The following is a 22,680-nucleotide window of genomic DNA, read 5'->3' as shown; positions in this document are numbered from 1 at the left end:
GGGTGGGGGGTTGGCAGGGGGCTTTTTTTTTTTTTTTTTTTTAAGGCAGAATTCTTGAACTTCAGGGAAAAGCTTGAAACTGTAGGGAAGAAGAGATAGTTGATTTGAGTAAGATTTCTGAAGGGCTTCCCCGGGGGCACTAGTGGTAAAGAACCCGCCTGGTAATGCAGGAGACATAAGGGACAAGGGTTCAGTTGCTGGGTCAGGAAGATCCCCCGGGAGGAGAAAATGGCAACCTGCTCCAGTACTCTTGGCTGGAGAATCCCGGGGACAGAGGAGTCTGGTGAGGAACCGGGAAGAATGAGAACATGAAAATGTAGCTGCGGATAGGAAGCAAGAGAGACAGATGGGTAGAAATATAGACTGTTGTAACAATAGGCATGGGGAGACTGCAGTGAACGTGTATAGACAATGTTGTAACAATAGGCATGGGGAGGCTGCAGTGAAGGTGTATAGACAATGTAACAATAGGCATGGGGAGGCTGCAGTGAAGGTGTATAGACAATGTTGTAACAATAGGCATGGGGAGGCTGCAGTGAAGGTGTATAGACAGTGTTGTAACAATAGGCATGGGGAGGCTGCAGTGAAGGTGTATAGACAATGTAACAATAGGCATGGGGAGGCTGCAGTGAAGGTGTATAGACAATGTAACAATAGGCATGGGGAGGCTGCAGTGAAGGTGTATAGACAATGTAACAATAGGCATGGGGAGGCTGCAGTGAAGGTGTATAGACAATGTAACAATAGGCATGGGGAGGCTGCAGTGAAGGTGTATAGACAATGTAACAATAGGCATGGGGAGGCTGCAGTGAAGGTGTATAGACAATGTTGTAACAATAGGCATGGGGAGGCTGCAGTGAAGGTGTATAGACAATGTAACAATAGGCATGGGGAGGCTGCAGTGAAGGTGTATAGACAATGTTGTAACAATAGGCATGGGGAGGCTGCAGTGAAGGTGTATAGACAATGTAACAATAGGCATGGGGAGGCTGCAGTGAAGGTGTTCTAGGTTAAAGTGGTGCTTTCCTTATGGCCTTTATTTTCTCTTGGAATGATGATGGTCTGCTGCTGAGAGTGACTACAGACACAGAAGGAGGCCTGTGGGAGACTGGAGAGTGTGAATGATAGGGGTATCGATTTATTTAATCCCTACAATGGCTTGGTAGGATATTTTTCTAGGCATTGGAGCAGAAAAGGTGGGCAGATAAATTCCAAGTGGAGTTTTCAGTAGGGTAACAGCTGAGAACACATGGACTAGAATCTTGGTTAGTGAGGGGATAAAGTCACAGGCCAAGCGTTTGAGTAGAGCGCTGCAGGAAGTGAAATAAGCGATAGATTAGGAGGAAAGTCAAGAGGCTAAAGGTACTGACCATGGGGTTGCAAAGAGTCGGACACGACTGAAGCGACTGAGCACACAGGTACTGTAGGAAGGCAAGGAACATGTGTAAAGGGAAGAAAGTAAAGAGGACATTAAAAGAACCGAAACTGTGGTCAGAACGTGGGATATTAGACATTTTGTCTTCCAGATAGGAGTAAATCTGAGTTGTGAGAAAGTCCAAGGAATGGCCTTGGGTGTGAGTAACTTACTGGAGTGGAGGTGAATGTCCCTGGAACTGCAGAGATTAAGGTGTTGCGAGGTTAGGACATTGAGTAGTTTCTTCACATCAGCACTGAAATTCCCCAAAGTGAAAGGGAGACAGGAATGGGGAGGATGATGGTGAGCCAGAAGCCAGCGTAGAAGCCTGACCAGCAGGTTGGTGAGTGACAGAGACAGGAGAAGGAACTGGTTGGTTGAAGGCTGGAATGGTTTCAGAGATACAGGCATAATGGTGCCTTGTAAGTTTATTGAACTAAACTGAACCAAAGTGCTGTGATAGTTCCAGGAAACGCCAAAGTCAGCACTAGCTGCCATTTTCTAGAAAAACCCCAGGTCAGACTTTAAAGTCAGTGCTTCAAGATTCAAGAAGAAACCCAGAGAGGAAATGCAAGCAGTGGCTCCAGGCCCCGCCTGCCCGTATCTGCCTGTGATGATAGACTGTTCTCTCAGCCCTGCCCCACCCACCCTCCACGCCGTGGCTCTGGGGAGCTGCCAGCGCCTGGTCTCTGCGCCAGGACACAGTCCTGGAGGAGAAGTCAGACAGCCATCTCGGGCTGGCCTCCTTCCCAGGAGAAGCCAGCACAGGGACAGAGACGCGGCCTGAAGGAAGCACGTTTCAGGCGCTCCTCTCCGTGCTGAGCAAGGGCTCATTAGCGAAAACGATCATCTTCCAGGGCTCTTCTCAGACCAACCACAAAATAACCTGAGCGGTCTCTCCACGCTCTCACCCAGGAGTACAAGTCTCTTCCTGCTCAGACAGAACCCAGCCTAACCTCAGCCCTTCTGGAACACACGCAACGTTTGCACACTCCTCCTCCTCAAGAGTGACGTGAACGTACTCAAGGCTCACTTTCAGGATGGTTCTCTCTTGTTTGCCTCCTGCTTCATTAGCCACTTGTGACTGAGTCTTTTGTTCAGGTTCCCTCATTAACACGACCTCTAAAAAGTAGTGTGTCCTGGTTCTCAGCCCTTGATCTCTGCCTCCTCCCTACTCACACACATTTTCTTTGTGATCTCAACTTGCTTCATGGTATTAATACCATCTAACCACTGAAAAATACCAAATCTCCCTACTCCTGGCCCAGACGCTAATCTCATACGTGCCGACATCTCCTTGGCATCTCTGCCGGGGTATCTCAGGCATCTCCATCTCAGAGCTGAAGTGGTTTCCCCCTCTCCCTGACATGCCTGCTCTTTCTGCAGCTGACTCCCATCTCAGTCAGTGGCAACTCTGTCCTTTCTGGTGCTCAGGCCAAATCCCTCGTAGTCAGGTAGGAGGAAACCTTGGAAGTGAGCCTTGAGAGCATTCTCATCATTCACAAAGAAAAGGAGAGGGCAGATCGTGCATGCATTCTCTTTCTCTCACAGTCCAGTTACAATCTGTAAGCAATTTCTAGCAATTCTACCTTTAAAAGATACTTGGAATCTGACGGTTTCTCACTGCTTCTATCCACCAACACAACGAACCAAACCAGCATGGTGTCTTGCTTGGATTATTGCAGTAGCCTCATAACTGGAATCTGTTTCTGCTCTATTTCAAATACCCGCTAGAATGATCCTCTAAGAGAGTCAGTAAATCATAATGATGATGTCTCCTACACTCAAACCTCCAGTAGTTCCCCATCTCATTTAGAATAACAGCTGATCTTCTTCCCGTATCCTGGAATGATCTAGCTTCTCCCACTGGCCCCCAGCCCACTGGTCCTCATCTCCTTTGCCTCGTTTATTCCGCTTCAGCCATGCTGGCCTCATTATTTCACAAACATTCCAAGGATATTCGTGCCTCAGGGCCTTTGCACTTGTTGTTTCCTCTACTTGGAAAATGTTTCCCCAGGGTCACATGGTTTGCTCTCTCTTCCTTCAAGTCTTTGTCCAAATGTCCTTCTGCTTAATGAGGCCTTTGCTGCCAACCCTATATGAAATCTATGGAATATAAGATAGCAGCATCCACTACCCTCCTCTCCTTTACTCTTTCCACTTTTCTCCATAGACTCATTGTCCTCCAAGACTGTGTATTTATTAAATGTAAATTCTATGTGAGCAAGGACTTTTCTGTTTTATTCACTCTTGGATCCTCTGTACCTAGAAGAATATTGGGGTCACAGAAGGTACTCGGCAAATATCTGTGGAACAAATGTAATTCAGGTCAACTGGCTTTAGAGAAATTTCAGGATTCCACAATCCTCTGGTTACCAGCATCAGTTCAACAGTCTTTTTATAACAAAACGTGCCACTCTCAAGATTTCCCTGGTGGTCCAGAAGTTAAGGATCTGCTTCACAATGCCGGGGACAAGGGTATAATCCCTGGGTGGGGAACACGGATTCCACATGCCAGGAGCGGCGGGGCCCACAGGCCTACATGCTGCAGCTACTGGCCTGCACACTACAGCCGCTGAGAGCCACATGATCCGAGATCAGGCAAAGGAACGGACAATATAAACACTAAAAACCCCACCTCTCTAAAACCTTTATCGAATCACCACTTCTATCAAGCAACTGGTTTGGGCTCTTGCATGTTTACATAATCGTATATCTATTAATCATCCCAGCAGAGAGGGCCTTGATTTCTTTTCCTTTGCTTCCTAGTTCCTGTAAAATAATTAACAGTGGCTAGTGACCTAGCCTGCTGCAGAGCTATTAAACACCAGCACTCAACAAAAACTACTGTTGTGGGTCTTCTTTAGCAGAGCAGAGGAATCAGTTATAATTATAACTGTGAGTCTCTTGGCCAGATACATTTAAATGATAAAGCAAATGCCTTTAAATATAGCTTTCTACTGATCGGGTTCTCAGGAGACCTGAGTTGTGGTCCCAACTCTCCCGAGGAATTGCCACAACTCTGGGTACTTCTCCTGAGTTCTCTAGTACCCTTAAGAGGGAAATTATAGACTTTGACCAGATGGTCACAAAAGACCTTTCCTTGATCTAAAATTGCAGTTTTATTGGAAGAGTTCACATTCTCAAGTCACTAGAAGTGCAGGTGGTTATCTCATTGACTTTCTCAAAGAAACATTGGTTACAACAAAGCAGAAGGGCCACAGGACACTTTGACCTTTGTCCTGGCTAGGACTTTTTCAGTTGTCAGGGGCAGAAACTGGCTGGAGCAAATAAGGGTGTTTCTGGGCATCTACAAGTAGAAATCCCAGTGATAGGGCCTCTCCTGGCAGGCTGGTCCTGGGGCTCTGGGATACGAGGACGCAGCGTGTCTGTATCTTCTGACTCCACTTTCTCCTAGACTGGACTCGCTCTCAGCCAGCTTCCCCTCAGAAAGACCCCAGCAGCACCAGAGTGACACCTGCCCGCTTGGAATCCAAGAGAGAAAGGGCTTCTTCCCAAGAGCTCTGCTGCTGCTGCTGCTAAGTCATTTCAGTCGTGTCCGACTCTGTGCGACCCCATAGATGGCAGCCCACCAGGCTCCCCCGTCTCTGGGATTCTCCAGGCAAGAGTACTGGAGTGGGGTGCCATTGCCTTCTCTGCCCAGGAGCTCTAGGATCTTCTTAAAACTGAGTCTCCCTGGTCTGGTCTGAGCCATGTGTCCTTCCTGAACCGATGGAGCTGGGGTGAGTGTGGGGGCAGCCCACTCAACCCACATGGACTGACAGCGGCAAAAAGCTAGACGTCAAAGGGAAGCTCCAAGGGCTATTAACAGGAGACAGGAGGTTGGATATTGGACAAGTAAAAATAACAGACATTTATGTCGGTCCTCAATAACTTATTATTTTTTTATAGGTACTGTGTGAATTTACCAAGATGCTATAGCAAATTACCTCAAATTGGCTGGCTTAAAACAAAAAAAAAATTATTTTCTCACAGTTCTGGATTCCAGAAGACTGAAATTTGAAGTGTTAGGGCCACACTCCCTCTGCAGGCTCGGGGGAAGAATTCCTTCTTTGTCTCTTCCAGGTTCTGGTGACTGTCACCATCCCTTGCTTTGTGGTGGCTTCCCTCCAGCCTCTGCCTCTGTGGTCACATTGCTTCCTGCTCTCCGTCTGTCTCAAGTCTCCTCCTGCTTTTCTCCTATAAGGACATGTGTCATTGAGTTTAGGGCCCACCCTGAATAATCCGGGATAATCTCCTCATCTCCAGATCCTTATCCTAATTCTATCCAAGTAAGGTCACATTCATGGGCTCCAGGGATTTGACACGGACAGTTTCTGGGGAGCTGTTTTTCAGCCTACCGCTGGAACCACGCCAGAAGCATGATAACATTCAAGTGACTGACTTAAGCTCTCAAAATATATGAGAGAATCAGAATCATTTCTAAATATCATTGATATATTTTATCCACATGATTTGTTGCTTTTAAAGAGATAAAATTTGCTGTAAGGAAAAAACAAACAGCTAAATTTCTGACTTAATTGCAAAGCAGGTAAGGTTTTCATTTCAGCATATCCCTCTCCTGCCTTCTTCCAGGTAATTGTTGAACCAATACCTATTTTTATTTGAGTTTTCTACTCTTTCTGAATTGTCTTTAGTTTCTTTGCTAAAGAAAGTTTCTTTGCTTAGCAGTATCAATCCTGATCATAATTAATAAACAAGAACTAGAATGTAAAGAGTCACTGGCAAGAACACACCACAGTGAGAAAGTATTTTCAAACCTGATTTCTTATTCCAAAAGAGTAAAAAACATTCAAAATCTCAACCACTTGCTCTTTTTTGTTTTTGGTCTAGGTAAATGTCCCAAGGAACCCCAGGCTAGATTAGAGATAAACAAGACAAAAATCTTTTGAAGAAACCCTCAGGAGCCCCTGCTCCTCCGAGAAGACAGTGGTGTGATACATGTTTTCAAAAGCATGTCATACTGTTCCCTATTTCCACCCACCTTCAGCCCAAGAAGCCACACTTAACCGGTTGCTCAGGTTGGACAGGGAGTGCTCTGGTTGCTGGTATTTTCCCTGGAGGCATCTTGGCAGCAGTCCTGGTGGTTCGGATCATCTGATATCATAGGGGTGGGCAGGTGGCTCTGGGCTTTACCAGCGGGATGGGCCTTAACAGGTGTTTCACAGGTTGGGGATGGGGGACCGGTGAAGTCTGACCCCTTGACACTCCCAGACATGTCAATTCAGGAGCTACAGAGGGGCATGCCTCCTCACCTGTGATTCTCAGATGCAGCTCTCCTTTACTGTCAAATGCAGCTTTCTTTACTAAAAACATGTAGGATCTGAAAAGGCAGAAAAGAGTTGGGTATTATAGGTTTTTGTTCCTTTTTGCTTCTGGAGAATGGACCCAAACTGGCACCAAGAATCAGCCTGTTTGTTGGCTGAGTGAATTTCCAGTGTTGGAGGTAGAATCATGCAATGGAAAGAGTTCTGGCCTGGACATTGGGCAGAGCCTTGCTCAGTGACATGAACTTTCTCTTCTCTTCTTTGCTCTTCTGCTTCCTATATTTAAGTCAAGAGGCTAGGATGAGATATTCTTTGAGGCATATTGTGGCTTCAGTGGAGAAGGCAATGGCACCCCACTCCAGTACTCCTGCCTGGAAAATCCCATGGACGGAGGAGCCTGGTAGGCTGCAGTCCATGGGGTCGCTGAGGGTCGGACACGACCGAGCGACTTCACTTTCACTTTTCACTTTCATGCATTGGAGAAGGAAATGGCAACCCACTCCAGTGTTCTTGCCTGGAGAATCTCAGGGACGGGGGAGCCTGGTGGGCTGCCATCTACGGGGTCACACAGAGTCGGACACAGCAGCAGCAGCAGTGGCTTCAGTATCTATGTACACACATTACACCTAGGTTGAGCCTTTAGGATTCCTGAGAAGGCTCACTGGTTGTTCTTTTTTCCAGAAAGCTCTCCCCACATACACCCGGATGTTGCTGGTGGTTATATTTATCTGGCCCCTAAATAGGGTCCAAAAGTACAGGATTGTGGTTAGAGTTAAGAGCCATTTCTAGTTAGGATAGTATCAGTCATTCATCAAATATAAATTGTGTGTCCCAGGTAGGTGCTGGGGCTATAAAGATGAACCAAATGGAGCCCCTGCTCTGAAGGAGACAGATAAGTAAACCAAGGATTGCATTATAGTGTGCTAAGCTCCACTGTATGTATACTCAGTCATGTCCGACTCTTTGTGACCCAATGGACTGTAGTGGGTTGCCATTTCCTTCTCCAGATAAGCTCCACTACAGGGTTATTAATAAAGTTACTTGACACATGGAGGATACACATATAAATCTGCCTAGAGTGGAATCAAGAATGGCTTTCTGGAGTAGGCAACACACGGGTTGATACCAAAGGGATGAGTAGGAATCACCTGGGTAGAACAGGCATCATGTCCCTTAGAATGCTTACAATAAACTTGCTCATTCAACAGATACTTGCCAACTGCCAAGCGACACACTGCTTCCTCTAAAGACAGGTATCTATTCCCTTTGGTCTGACACATGGATTAGGACAGTGTTTACCTAGTGGAAGCCTCAAGGGCAGGTCCTGAGTAAGCTGGGAAAGCTGACTGGAGTCCAACTTTGATGCAAACCAGAGACAGCAGAACTGTCAGTTCAGTCGCTCAGTCACCATAGGGCTCTTTGCAACCCCTTGGACCACAGAACTGTGGGCTCCAGCAATACCATTTTGCTATACTAGTACTGAATGCTTGCAATCTATGTTCCGTACATGGAACACATTCCCTCCTTTCTTTTTTTTTTTCCTTTCCTTCCCTTTTCTGCACAAATTAGGTATACAAAAGCTGTTGCTTTCTGAGTGCATCTGAAGGTCTCACTCTGATTCTTCCTTAGTCATGGCAGGCTTCTTAGAGGAAGTACTCAGAAAGACAGGTAAGTAAGGACTAGCTTGACTCATGAGGTTGACATTCTAGCGAGAAGGGGCGCCTTGCTACTCACAGCTGTGCCAGCCTTCCCTGCATCTGACCTTTGTTCCTCTGCTAACCTCCCGCCGAGCAGAACCAGATCACTTCCCCCTTTCGGGTCAGAGGCTGGACGTGTCCCTGCGGTTCGGGATTCCCATCTCTGTCTGCCAAACGGGTGCCCCCCGCGCCGGGAGTCAGGACTCGGGGGCCCGCGGGCCGCGGCGGACCCCGCCGGCCGGGAGCGGCCCTCGGGGCGGCGCGGGGCCCCGCCCTCCGCTCGCCGGGCGGGCGGCCGCGTGCGGGCCGGGAGCCGGGCGGCAGCGCCCTCGCTCGCGCTCGGCGCCCCGCGCCCTCCGGGAGCGTCCTCCGGCTCGCGCGCTCGCCCGCTCGGCCCCGCCGGCTGCCCGGCCGCGGCGAGCAGACGGGCCCGAGCCCTCGGCGCTGCCCGCGGGCCGCCCGCGCGAGCGGGGCGGCGGAGCCCCTCCGCGCTAATTGCCCGTCATTAAGTTAAGGAGACGGCGGGAGCGGAGCGCAGACTCCGGGGGCGGCGCGCGTCTGCGGCCGGGCTCGCCCGGCCCCGCCGGGGTTAAGTCTTCCGCTCCCTGCCGCCGGCTGGCGGCCAGCTGCCTCCAGCGAGAGGCCGGAGCCCCGGGCCAGGGAACCCGGAGGACCGCCTGGACCCCCGCCCCCGTCGCCGCCTCGAGGAGGAGCAGGAGTGGGGGGCTCGCCGTAGGCCCCCCGCCCGCCTCCCACCCCGACGCCCCGGTGCTCAGAGAGCCGGAGGGGCTGCGGGACTCCGAGATGGCCGATGAGATTGACTGGCTGGACTTGCCCGGCCGGTGGACCTACGGAGTTGACCGCGGTGGGAGAGTCTTCTTCATCAAGTATGTGAGCCTCTGTCATTTTGTCTCCCCCTCTCTCTTTCCTTTCCAAGTTGTCCAACTTGAAAGGCAGCAGGGCTGGGGACCAGCCGGAGAGGCCGGGTGGTGGGAGGGGTGGCTGGAACAACCCGCATGACTAATAAGTTTATCACTGTGCCTGTTTGAATGTGGCTCCCGCCTTTCCCCAGTGGGTCAAGGTCCAGCAGAGGCTCCGCACTCCCCGCCCTGGAGAGGCGGGCCAGGTGCTGGCTTTGCCCTCTCCCCTGGCCGCCGGCAGAACGGGGTCCCCGAGGAGAACGGCTGGACCTGGTGCCCAGCGCGCAGGTCTTCCCTTCCAGCTCTGGTGACTGACAGAGCCCGCGGAGGGTCCCTTCTTCCTTGTGCCCACCCCCACCTTTCCTACAGGAAGACGTGGGCTAGGTGCCAACCACCCAGGAGACCCTCTCCTACCGTCCCTGCAGTCCCCTGACCGGCACTCAGGGCTCCTCAGATGGCAGCCCCTCTCCGGCACTTTTACAGGGCTGTGGTCAAGGGGAAGAAGGTGCCCACAATACACCTGGCATTCTTTAGAGAGGGAGGCTCTGCTGCTTTCAGTAATATATTAGCACTGTTATATTAATTTCATCAACCAAAATGGCTCTGGCTTAATCTCATTATAACAGAGTGACTCTGCTGACGCTGTTTTGGCCTGCTTCTACGACAGCTATCTTTTGCCAGGATAGAAATCTCCTGATAATATAGCAAGCCTAGAAGCACAGCATGTGAACTGTTACCCACCCATGATGGGTTTTCCCTTTCTCAAGATAGCCGCTCACAGAACATTAGAGCTGAAAGGAAGCTTGGATGCAACCCGCTCCTGTTTCAGATGGGAGGCAAGCTCTGCAGAGATGGAGAGTACTTGGCTGAGATGAGACCACTTGTTAATCAGGGCTCCCACCGAGCCCAGAGTGCAGTGCCTTCCTTGTGTTACAAAGTGCCTTTGCAGGAGTGCAGGCAGCCAGTGGTTTTCTTGTTGGTGTTACTGTTTCCACGCTTGCTATAGGCTTTTCTTCTGTAGTTATTACTGCGATCAAAGTTGATGTTATAATTATACTATCTTAGACATTAACTCCACTAAAGTTCTTGACCCTGGGTCAGATTCTGAAATAACAGAACTTCTCCAGTATTAGAACAAGAGTCTCTTTGGTCAGTGGTTTGAGACTTTAGAATCCGTAAGAATCACCCAAGGAAATTAGTTTAAAAGGCCAGTTCCCAAGCCCTGCCTCCAAGGATTCTGTCTGAGTCAGAGGATCTGGGGTGGCCTCGGAATCTGCATTTCCACAGCTCCTCAGGGATTCTGATAAAGTGGTTAATTTGGCTTTTCCTATCTTTCTTCTCAGTTTCTTACTTGCCTTCCAACTTCTTTTTGTTGTTCATTCCATAGACATTTGTTGAATATCCACTATTTGTCTGCTGCAGTGTTAGGGATTGAGATAGAAAAAACAATAAGACACACAGGTTTTTCTTTAAAGGTGGTATAAAATGCAAACAAATACTTATGAAATAATAAGATACATTCCAGAGGTAATTGCATGATGTTATAGGAACACAAGGAAGAAAGAGCTAATGGTCTGAAGAGTTGAGGGAGGGCTTCCTGGAGGAGGAGACATTTCACATCATTCTGGAGGAGAGAGACCAGAGTGAAAGGGGCCCTAGGCAGAGGCCTGCGGGTTGGAGGGCACCTATGGCTGTTGGAGCCCAGGTTGTCGTAAACACTCTGAGGGGCTCAGGAGAGATGGGATGGGCCAGCTGGGGTGCCGCAGAAGCTGAGGCAAAACAGGCAGGAGAGGGCCGCTCCAGAGGGGCTTGTGTGTTAGGCTAAGGGGTTTGAACATGATCCTGTAGGTGATAGGAAACCAAACGCGATTTCGAACAGAGAAGTGACGTAGTTAGACGTGTGCTGTAGAAGGATCTCTCTGGCAGTTGCAGAAATGATGATTTGGGGGCTGAGTGGGGCGGCATGGGAGACACTGGAGGTGTGGAGGGCAGGTAGGAGGCAGTCACCAAAGTCTGTGCTCTGCTCAGTCGTGTCAGACTCTGTGCGACCCCATGGACTGGAGCCTGCCAGGCTCCTCTGTCCATGGGATTTTCTAAGCAAGAGTACTGGAGACGGTTGCCATTTCCTCCTCCAGGGGATCTGCCTGACCTGGGATCGAGCCCACGTCTCTCTGTCTCCTGCATTGGCAGGCGGGCTCTTTACCACTGAGCCACCTGGGAAGCCCCATCAAAGTCCAGGAGAGTCCAAGAGACTTGAATTAAAGATTTTTCTCCCTGAAGGGTGGGGAGAATCTTTAGGCGTAGAATTGAGAGTTTTCATTTACTTCTTGAATGTTGAGGAATGAGGGGAGAGAGGGGGAAGAGCCCCAGATAATTCTGAGCTAAAAAAGAATGTATTTATTTATTTTTGGCTGCAGTGGGTGTTCACTGCTGTGTGCTGGCTTTCCCCAGTTGCGGTGAGGGGGCTACTCTCTGCTGCATTGCACGGGCTTCTCACTGGTGGCTTCTCTTGTTGGGGAGCACAGTTCTAGAGCTCGGACTTCAGTAACTGTGGGGCTTGGGCTTAGCTGCCCCTCGGCGTGTGGGATCTTCCTGGATGAGGGATCAGGCTTGTGTCCCTTACACTGGCAGGCTGATTCTTAACCACTGAACCACCAGGGAAATGCTAAATCTTAGAATTTTTAACTTGAATTTGATAGAAATCAGGAGTATGGGAAGAGGAACAGATTTTAGGGAAGGTACAAGTTGAGCTAGGAAATCCCGAATTTGAGGTTCCCATGGGACAGTCAGGAAGTGCTGTCCTAGAGGCAGCTAGGTGTACAGGCTAGAAGTTGAAGAGAGAGGCCCTGGACTGGAGAGTCATCACGCACAGCTGGGACCACCCAGGAGTGTGTCAGGGGGAAGATGGGAGGGTCTCTGGGCAAAACCACATTTGAGGAGAGGCCAGAAGAGGAGAGGCCAGATGGAGGAGACCTGGCGTGGAGGTGGGTAGCCCCAGGGTCAGAGTGGCATGGCCCCAGATGGCGAGGAAGAGGGATGATCAGCTGTGCAAAAGCCACATGAGGTTAAGACTGGAGAGCGTTTACTGGATTGAGGAACTGGGGCATCTGTAATGACCTCTAGGAAAGTGGCTTCAGGGGAGGGCTGGGGACAGGAACCAGACTGCAGAGGTTGGTGAATGGCAGGCCAGAAAATGGGGACTGTTAGAAGGAACTCGTTTCTAACAGGGTTGTCTGATCAGGAAGAAGAGGAGCTTGGGAAGGGAGCTGGAAGGGAAAGCAGCTTTGAGAGAGAGAGACGGAGGGTTCAGTGGAAGACACAGACAGGAATGGGGCTAAAGTGACGGATGTGAGAGGGAGGGTGAAGTTGAATGTAAAGCCTGCCATGCTCAATAGAGTAAGGGTCTAGAAAAGATGGGAGATGATGTGGATTGTGACCCACGTGGACCCTTCTTCAATGGGAGAGGGCCACCTTTTGTCCAATGTAGAGACAAGTACTATAGTTCAGTTCAGTCACTCAGTTGTGTCTGACTCCTTGTGACCCCATGAACCGCAGCACGCCAGGCCTCCCTGTCCATCACCAACTCCCGGAGTCCACCCAAACCCATGTCCATCAAGTCGGTGATGCCATCCAACTATCTCATCCTCTGTCATCCCCTCCTCCTCCTGCCCTCAATCTTTCCCAGCATCAGAGTCTTTTCAAATGAGTCAGCTCTTTGCATCAGGTGGCCAAAGTATTGGAGTTTCAGCTTCAACATCAGTCCTTTCAATGAATATTCAGGACTGATTTCCTTTAGGATGGACTGCTTGGATGTCTTTGCTGTCCAAGGGACTCTCAAGAGTCTTCTCCAGCACCACAGTTCAAAAGCATCAATTCTTCGGTGCTCAGCTTTCTTTATAGTCCAACTCTCACATCCATACATGACCACTGGAAAAACCATAGCCTTGACCAGATGGACCTTTGTTGACAAAGTAATCTCTCTGCTTTTTATTATGCTGTCTAGGTTGGTCATAACCTTCCTTCCAAGGAGTAAGCATCTTTTCATTTCATGGCTGCAATCACCATCTGCAGTGATTTTGAAGCCCAGAAAAATAAAGTCTGTCACTGTTTCCACTGTATCCCCATCTATTTGCCATGAAGTGATGCGACCAGATGCCATGATCTTAGTTTTCTGAATGTTGAGCTTTAAGCCAACTTTTTCACTCTCCTCTTTCACTTTCATCAAGAGGCTCTTTAATTCCTCTTCACTTTCTGCCATAAGGGTGGTATCATCTGCATATCTAAGGTTATTGATATTTCTCCCGGCAATCTTGATTCCAGCTTGTGCTTCCTCCAGCCCAGCGTTTCTCATGATGTACTCTGCATGTAAGTTAAATAAGCAGGGTGACGATATACAGCCTTGATGTGCTCCTTATAAGACAGGAGGAGATACGTATAAGTGTTGGGGGGAGGTTGCTTCTGCTTCGTGGTTTCTATTTTTGTTGAGTTGAGGGATGAGATTATCCACTGAGAGTGAGGGAGAGGGATGGGAGGAAGGCGGGCCTGGGACTTGCCAGCATCCTGGGACCTGAGGTTGGTGGGAAAGCCTTGGAAACACTCAGCAAGGGTCAGCGGATTGGGGTCCCTGAAGAAGATTCTAGCTGGTGGGTTTGCAATGAGCGCGGTCCTTCTGGTTCCACAGTTTCCCCACTAGCCCAGGGGCAGGGTGGGAACAACCTGTGGCTGCACTGTTCAGGGAGCTGACAGGGTGGGGGAGGATGTGGGAGAGGATGTGGGGAGTGCTGGGTGTGCCCCCTCCGTGACCCTGCGACTGTCTGAGGGGTAGAGACACGTGTGGTCCGGGGAGCAAGGGCCGGAGGTCTCACAGGCCGCAGGGGAGGGGAAGGGCTGAGTGTCCCTGGCTCTGTTCCCTCGCCCCCTGTCGCAGAACCACAGCCCAGGCCACAGGCCCTCTGCCATGATGTGCATGGCTCCAGGTCCCGTGACTTGGTTTCCTAGGCACCTGGGAATGCTCTTCCTGCAGCTGGTGTTAAAGAAACTCAGAGGAAATGCAGTGGAGTTGAGGGAGAGGAAGCAGGAGTCCACGCGAAGACCTGGACACGAGTGTTCCAAGTAGCTTTATTTGTAATGGCCCGACCTGGAAACACCCTCGGTGTTCATCAGCGGGGAGGGGGGACACACCTGCGTGTCCTGCAGTGGGAGGAGCTACTGACCCGGGCCAGCACGTGGGAGAGAGACAAGAAGGAGAGAAGGCAGACAGAGAGGGCTTGTCTGTGTGATTCCACATGTGTGACACCCTGGGAACTCTAGAAAGCGCCAGTGAATCTATGGTAACAGGAAATGTACCAGTGGCTGCTGGGGACGGGGCGGACAGTGAGAACCAGTGGGTAGGAGATGGCAATTACAAAGGGGCACAGAGAGGATATGGGGGCTCACATCTTGATTTCGGGGTACTTTCACAAGTGTGTACACATCTGTCAAAACATTACACTGTACACTTTATGTGCAGTTTATTGTATCTTACTCTAGTAGAAATTTAGTGGCACTTCCTTAGTGCATTCCATTATACTATATAATTATATTATATATTAAGGTATTAATTACTGAGTGGATCCTGTTCTGGGCTCTGAGACCCCTAGTCTAAAGCCTGGGAGATAGGGTGGTCCGGGGGTCCTGCCCTGCGCATACCTTGGGCTCAGGAAGTATCAGTGTCCTTGGTTGGCAGGGAGCTGAGAAAGGTGGGTGGACCCCCCCTGCCGTGGCATCTGGAGACCAGAGGATCTACACGGGGAGCTACCTTGCTGGGAGTGAGGTGCTCGAAAGAGCTTGGGTAACAAGGGGGCACGTCTGGGCCTGGGTCCTGGCTTCATCACTTACTGATTCTGACTTTGGGGGACTTACTTAGCCTCGCGGAACCGCAGGTGTGTAATCTGCAGAGCTCCTGCTGTGAGGGAGCGTTGTGGATGGTGGTGCGCAGCCCAGCAGACACTTGAGGACTGCCGACCCTCGCAGCCTCCTCTTCTCTTGTCCGTTGCGAAGCTGCAGTGAAGAGCCTTCTGTGTGCGTCTCGTGTGGCTCACTGGTCACTCGAATGTCGCCTCCTTCATGATGCCGCCACGCTGCTGCCCTGCCCTAACCCCGTGCAGGGAGTGCTCCCCCCTCTGACTTGTAGTGCTCTCTCTGTGTGGCTCCTATCACCTCATATTCCAGATATCTTTTTACACGTCTGTCTCCCAGGTGGGTTATACAAAAGCAGTGCATCCTCTGAGGTCAGGGATCTGGGATTCTTCATCTCTGCACCCTGAGTCTGCTCAGTAAATGTTCTGCGTGTGTGCGTGAGCAAAGGCAGCCTGGTGTCTGGGGTTGGACGGTCAGTACTGATGTGACGGTGGTGATGGGTGTCCTGCTCAGGGAAGCCTCTGTGACCTCTGACATGTTCGCTTTGGTCTTCTCTAGTGATGAGGAGAAGTCAACCTGCTGGGTGCATCCTGGAACAGCATCGCCCATCCAGAGCGGACACTCCTCCTGTCCAGGTAAGGAGCTCGTCCCTCCCTGCCTTTGCAAGCCGTGAGGCGGGGATGCCCTGTGGTGGCTGTGGGAACCCGCTACCCTGACTTTGACTCTGGAACTTTCCTTTCTCTTCGAATGGACTCAGCTAAGCATTGACCCACCACTGGGCAGATGAGGGCAGGAGGCTTGATGCTCACCTTGAGGTCTTTTCGAGCTTCCAGTCCTGTGCTCAGTGACTGGGACTGACCTCTGAGGATGAAGAGTTTGCTTATCCCTCTTATCCCTCTGCCCAGTTGGAAAACCCCCTCCACCCTGAGAGCGCCCTCCCAGGCTAGCAGGAAAGATGGGCCCCATCCGAGCCAAGATGGTTTCATTCTAAATTGAAGAGGTGGAGACACCAAGAATCATAAGGCCTGGGGTGTTTCAAGTGAACAGCCCACCACCTTCTTCAGGATGCTGCCGTGGACCATAGGGGAGGGGCGGGATCGACAATGTTGGACCCCCTCACCCCACCCCCGCCCCTCGCTGGCCTCCCAGCCCTTCACCCAGCCACACAGATGGCCTCCCAGCCCTTCACCCAGCCACACAGAGTCCCGGTCATTCTTGGGGCACAGGAGCATTGCCGGATGTGCGGGTCAGGTGCTGACTTGCCCAGAGCCTGCTTTCTTTTCATTTCGGAACTGGACTTATTTTGGTTCTAGAGCCAAAAAGGACTTCAGGGATCATGGAGTCTGACTCCTTCATTTTAAAGCAGAGAGAAAGGGCCTGGCTCAAGGCCACTTAGCTAATAAGCAAAGAAGCATCGGAGTCAAATGCGCAAGTTCTAGAGACAGAGAGACCTGAGCTCAAATCTTGGCTTGAGTTTTTACTAGTGTGGCTTTGAGCAAGTGGTTAGTTTTTCTGGGACTTAGCTTCTTTGTAACATGGGGATAGGATTATGAACCTCAAAACGTTGTAGCACCGATTATGCAAGAGAGTCACCATCAACAGAGGTGACTTTTATGGTTTTTGTCGTCATTGTACTTTCAACTTGAAGCAAAGCCTCATGACCCCAAGGCTGCGGCTGTCTTCCTCTGGGTTGGTGGTGCCACCTTCCACGTTTTGACTGTTTTCAGCTGGAGTCTGTCCATCTTACCATGGCCCTAGGTAAGGCCAGAGGATGAATACAAGCCTGTGAGCCAATCCTGTCGTTTTTGGCTGCAGCCAACTGGTTGTCCAAGGTTGGGAAAGGGTTAAGATGCCCCTGAAGCTTGCTGGAAGGGCAGCTGCCTTAGTGGGCACTCCGCCTGGACAGGAATATAAGCACTCTTGGTGTTGCCTGGGCAGAGAGGGCAGTGTGCAGGGAAGTTGCTGGAAAAGGCAGGGGACATAATCCACGCTGGCCTCTTTCCCGGGCACATCACAGTGGCAGGATTATTTATGATTCTGACCCAATGGGGATCCTTCTACACGGGGAGGCTGCCAACCCACGCCCTTCTGAATGGGAGCATCCTCGCGCAGGGACAGAGGGGAACAAGTAGCATTTATGGGGCAACACAGAGGAAAGAATGTGAGCTTTGCACGTAGGCGACCAGACTCCTGTCCTGGCCCAGACACTTCCTGTGTGACCTCTGGCAAGTCGATTGAGCTCTCTGGGCCTCAGTTTCCTCATCTGTACAAATGCTTGGGCTGATGCCTGTTGTGTAATGTTGCTGTGCAGACTGAATATGCTCGCAGGGGTAAACCGCGTGCCTTAGAGGAGAGAGGCTCTCACTAAGCAGTGGCCGGTGGTGTGATTTCTGTGGACCGTGTCCTGAGAGGGAGGTGGGCTGCCCCGCTGCACTGAAGCATCGGCATCTCCAGCAGCAGCAGCTGTGGGAATGCAGAGCCTTGATACCCGGCAGTGAGTGAAGAGAACAGTGAGCAGCTGAGGCCAGCACTCTGTCCAGCCCAGGCCCCACTGTCCAGCAGCTTGTGTCTGAGGGCAGCTGGGAACAGGGCAGGAGAGGTGCAGACCAGCACTGAGTACCCATAGTTTATAAAACCTCTTACACAGGCAGGTTGAGAGAATCTGCGCCCGTTTCCTAATGTGTCAGCCACAGGGCTCTTGCAGCGGTGCCCTGCCTGCCTCCACCTCATGCTGGATTCCCTCGGACTCCCGGAAAGCTTGTCCTCCTCTGCCGCAGTTGGAGGCGGCCTGTTTGAGAGGCAGGACTCGGCCAGGGTGACTGCTTTGGGGGGGGCGGCAGAGCCAGAGGCTCCCGGAGTGCCCTGTGGAGAAGGAGACGCGGAGTCTCTGGAGCTGTGCAGCAGGGGCTGCGCCTGCCTGGAGGACTGCCTAGATGCCTCAGAGCCAAGATCAGCTTCCTTGGCTACTCAGTCCTCTTTCATTTTGCAAGTCAGTGATTCTCCATTCTAAGCATTTTCATGGATAAATTGTTTTCAGAGGTGCTGTTAAAATTTAAAAAAAAAAAAAAAAAGCCTCATTTTTTTCTGGGACTGATTTCCCAGGTCTGTGGTGTCTTATTCAGAAGCAGAGCTAATGACAGTGGCCTGGGATCTGAAGACTTGTGCGTGCGTACTAAGTCGCTTCTGTTGTGTCCAGCTCCTTGCGACCACATAGACTGTAGCCTGCCACCCGCCAGGCTCCTCTGTCCATGGGACTTCCCAGGCAAGAATACTGGAGTGGGTTGCCATTTCTCCTCCAGGGGATCTTCCCGACCCAAGGGTTGAACCTGCATCTCTTGCATCAGCAGGCGGGTTCTTTACCACTAGCACCATCTGGGAAAGCCCTTGGAGACTTGAGTCGTGGTCTTATCTTAAGTGCTAATTATCCATGAGATCTGGGGCCAGTGACTCGCCGTGGCTCCAGCTTCTGCTCCTGTGATATAAGCAGGGATGATCCTGAGGACCTTCTAGGGCGGTCATCTGTGCATTCACTGCTACATCCCTGGGGGCTGGCACAGGGCCTGGCCAGAACAGATGCGCAGTAACTGTTTGTTGAATGAATGAGCGAAGGCTGCAAAGGAGTGATCTGTTTTGTTGCTTCACTGCTCTCTGATGGGGGGCATCTCCTCCACTGCTACCTCTCTTACTGTTTGCTGGAGCACAGACTGATAAGGACAGAAAAGGGTGAGATTGTTGGTTTGACCACTGCTGGCGTATCTGTGAATTGCCCTGCTTCTCCGAGTCTCCATCCCTCCTGAGTGCAGATTGGGCTTGCGGAAGAGAGGGTGATTTTGTGATTTTGCTTCCTCACAGGTTTGCCCAAGGGCTGGGAGATGGATTCTACCCAGGAAGGAGCTGTGTATTTCATCAAGTGAGTAAGATGGAGTTTCTTTCCAGTCTTGGGGTTCTACTTTTGTCCTTGTGCCTGATACCTCCTTGGGCGGAGAGACAGTTAAAGGGTCTTCCTGGAGGCCTTGCTGGGGTCTGTGAATGGCCAGGAGGTGTCACGGGTTCCAAGTTAAAGATAAAGCCCAGGGCATGTGTGTGTGAAGCTTTGCAGATAAAGCCCAGGGTGTGCGCATGTGCATGTGTGTGTGTGTGTGTGCCCAGGAGAGCTCGTGTCAATCACAGGAAGTTCTCTGGGGTGGCGGGGTGGGGCTGGGTGATGAATGGAACGCTGGGCTGGGCTGTGTGGGTGGGAGGGACATGGCCCAACAGCGCAGAGGAGAGAAGCTCTTCTAGACACTTGGATCAAAGGGTTAGAGGAAGGAGCACGGTTGTCAGGAGAGGCGGGAAGCAGAGGTGAGTGGGAGGGAAGGGGTGAGCTGGGTGCGTGCACAGCCTCTGTCATCCTGGGGGCCTCTGTCATCCTGGGGGTGGCGGGCATGTGTCTGGTACTCTGTGTCCCCTCAGGGGTGGTCAGGGCCCTCTGTCGGATGGGTGGCTCGTGTTCTTGGGCGCAGCAGGCAGCCCTGGGGGCCGGGGTGCCCGCGTCTGCCCCGCTGGACGCCTCCCCCTCTGCCCTGACCTGGGTCCCTCCGCTTCCCCGCTGGCCTGTCTCTGGCTTTGCTCTCAGGGTGAAGCGGGTGGGCTCCAGCCGGCGGGGCTGGGCGGTGGCTGCAAACAGCTGGGGCTCAGGCACCAGCAGAGGGAGCCGCTGCCCAGCCTGCAAGGAGAGCGTGTTTCTCATCTCCTTTCCTCTCTCCCTACTTTCTCACCTTCCGTGTCTGTGCTGTGAGAGGTCCTCTTTCCATCTCCTGCCTCCAGACCAGCCAGCACTTGCATCGGTTTGCCTGTTAACCGTGTTCTTACCTAGTTGATCGGTCATGTCTGACTCCTTGTAGTCCCCTAGACTGTGGCCCTCCAGGCTCGTCTGTCCATGAGACGACGGGCAAGAATATCGGAGTGGGTAGCCATTCTCAAACAAAAGCAGTAGGAAAAAAATGGACAACTGATCTGTTTTGGAAATTGTTCTGATATGACATGGCTCTCATAGCCTGAGCTTTTCCTGAAATTGAACTCCTTGCTTCAGTTAAGACTTGCTCCTTTTTTTTCTCCTTAATGGCAGCACCTTAGCATTCCCTTATGCATACCTGGTTCTTGAGGTCATTTACGAAACACTGTCACATGTATTAAAAAAATGTTTTTGACTGCATGTCATGCGGGCTATTAGTTCCCTGACCAGGAATGGAACTCATGCCTCCTGCAGTGAATGTGCAAAGTGGTAACCCCTGGACGGCCAGGGAAGCCTGGCACTTCTGCATGTATTACCTTGTCGGCCTTTGAAAGCGCTCCCCCTTCCTGTGGTCCCGGCCGGCCCCTCCCCGCCCTCAGCTCCCGCAGCTGGGCAGCTGCACTGATTCTCGTTTTCCCTCCATCAGGCCAAACTGATTTCTGCCTCAGGACCCTGGCACTTGCTGTTCGCTCTGGCTGGGCGCGCTTTCCTCCTATTTTTGCACATCTGGCTTCTACTCAACATTTCTTAGCAGGGCTTTCCTGGCGACCTTGTCTGAAGCTCCCTCCTGCTCCTGCTTAGCCCCGCCGCACTTTCTTTACCCACACGACCGGAAGGGTTTTGTTTACGTGTTTGTTTTCCTGTTTTCTTGTTGGTGTCCCCCACTGCCGTGTCAGCCCTGAGAGCAGATTCTGGCTGTTTTGTGTTCCACTCTGTCCTGGATCCTTTCTGGCACTTGATAGGAACCCAATATTTGGTGAAAGGAATGAACGGATGAATGAAAAATGTCAGGAGATACAGGCATAACTAACTCCTGCTTTGGCTGCCAGCGCAGAGCCTCTCCTGAGTGCCTCCTTCAGCGTGTTCCGTCCTGAGCTCGTTGCCTTCCCACCACCAGCCTGTTTCATCTTTGTCGGAAGTGCCAGCAGTGCAGAACCCTTGGGCCCCTCCTCCAGAGGTCCTGTCAGTTTTCCTTTTAAATATCCCTCAGCACCACCACTTCTCATCATCGCTGTGGCCATCACCCACGTCTGTGAACACAGACACTGAACACCACAATTCAGTTCTTCGGCGCTCAGCTTTCTTCACAGTCCAACTCTCACATCCATACATGACCACTGGAAAAACCATAGCCTTGACCAGATAGACCTTTGTTGGCAAAGTAATGTCTCTGCTTTTTAATATGTTATCTAGGTTGGTCATAACTTTCCTTCCAAGGAGTAAGCGTCTTTTAATTTCATGGCTGCAGTCACCATCTGCAGTGATTTTGCAGCCCCAAAAATAAAGTGTGACACTGCTTCCACTGTTTCCCCATCTATTTCCCATGAAGTGATGAGACCAGATGGCATGATCTTCGTTTTCTGAATGTTGAGCTTTAAGCCAACTTTTTCACTCTCCTCTTTTACTTTCATCAAGAGGCTCTTTAGTTCCTCTTCACTTTTGGCCATAAGGGTGGTGTCATCTGCATATCTGAGGTTATTGATATTTCTCCTGGCAATCTTGATTCCAGCTTGTGCTTCTTCCAGCCCAGCGTTTCTCATGATGTACTCTGCATATAAGTTAAATAAGCAGGGTGACAATATACAGCCTTGACGTACTCCTTTTCCTATTTGGAACCAGTCTGTTGTTCCATGTCCAGTTCTAACTGTTGCTTCCTGACCTGCATACAGGTTTCTCAAGAGGCAGGTCAGGTGGTCTGGTATTCCCATCTCTTTCAGAATTTTCCACAGTTTATTGTGATCCACACAGTCAAAGGCTTTGGCATAGTCAATAAAGCAGAAATAGATGTTTTTCTGGAACACTCTTGCTTTTTCAATGATTCAGCGGATGTTGGCAATTTGATCTCTGGTTCCTCTGCCTTTCCAAGAGGTAATAATAAAAGTCAGATATACACATAACTTTGGAATCTGGGCTTCATTTTTTCTTCTTCTTTTAGTGTGGTTGAGTCAAATTTCAATGAGCAAATACTGATATTTGGCCAGCATCAGATAAATCTGATAATTGTGTCCAATAGATCCTTTCCTACATGGTGCTTGGGAGATCATTCTTTTGTATTACACAACTGATGGCATTGCTGAAGTGTGTGTGCAGTTTTAAAGTGTCATTGAACAGAAAGGGTGTGCAGGGAGAAGAGAAAAAGCACAGGGTTAAAATGTGGGTAAAACCCATTGCCAGCCTGTACGCATGTACACATAAATCCACTGGAGGGCGCCAAAGCACACATGACCGGCCCACTGAGGCCTTGAAAGGGCTGGCTCCCTGCAGAGGGTGGGTCCTCTCGGAGCTGACAGGGGCGTCCTGACCCTCCTCTGCCACCCCTCAACCATTGTGGGCCTGGTGGACTCCTCTGATGCTTGGAGATCTGGCCGGGTAACACTCATCCCTGATTTTCTCTGTCCCCTGACTCCTTCCCGCTAAGGCACCCATCTGTGGAGCTTGTTAGTTCAGTCTCGAAGAGTGTGTCTCTCTT

At 50.9% G+C, this 22,680-nt stretch overlaps 1 protein-coding gene and 1 long non-coding RNA gene across 16 annotated transcripts in view; one reads left to right on the top strand and one right to left on the bottom strand.

Annotated features, from left to right (window-relative positions):
• Window positions 1–4,512: 4,512 nt before the first annotated feature.
• Window positions 4,513–10,042, bottom strand: LOC133227469 (uncharacterized). 3 transcript variants are annotated; one of them, XR_009729831.1, is made up of 4 exons: window positions 9,252–10,040; window positions 6,691–6,758; window positions 6,420–6,584; window positions 4,513–5,614 (listed from the first exon to the last, which is right to left on the bottom strand). It is a non-coding gene; the product is annotated as an uncharacterized LOC133227469 (long non-coding RNA). The 3 variants fall into 3 exon arrangements; XR_009729829.1 differs by having other exon boundaries at window positions 6,420–6,758; window positions 9,252–10,042; XR_009729830.1 differs by lacking the exon at window positions 9,252–10,040 and adding an exon at window positions 8,465–8,663 and having other exon boundaries at window positions 6,420–6,758.
• Window positions 8,948–22,680, top strand: part of PLEKHA6 (pleckstrin homology domain containing A6) — a 139,204-nt gene continuing 125,471 nt past the window's right edge. For 3 of the 13 annotated variants that reach the window (XM_061381930.1, XM_061381929.1, XM_061381931.1), the window contains exons 1-3: window positions 8,950–9,286; window positions 15,776–15,852; window positions 19,070–19,127. In XM_061381930.1, coding sequence (XP_061237914.1) covers window positions 9,204–9,286; window positions 15,776–15,852; window positions 19,070–19,127 — 218 coding nt within the window. In that variant the 5' untranslated portion in view covers window positions 8,950–9,203. Of the gene's footprint in view, window positions 9,287–15,775; window positions 15,853–19,069; window positions 19,128–22,680 lie in introns of all 13 variants that reach the window. The other 10 variants (XR_009729828.1, XM_061381928.1, XM_061381938.1 and 7 more) reach the window with 7 other exon arrangements.

Source organism: Bos javanicus, chromosome 16 (assembly GCF_032452875.1).
Source record: "Bos javanicus breed banteng chromosome 16, ARS-OSU_banteng_1.0, whole genome shotgun sequence".
In the NCBI taxonomy this organism is placed as follows: Eukaryota; Metazoa; Chordata; class Mammalia; order Artiodactyla; family Bovidae; genus Bos; species Bos javanicus.
This window is presented reverse-complemented; position numbering and strand designations above follow the sequence as displayed.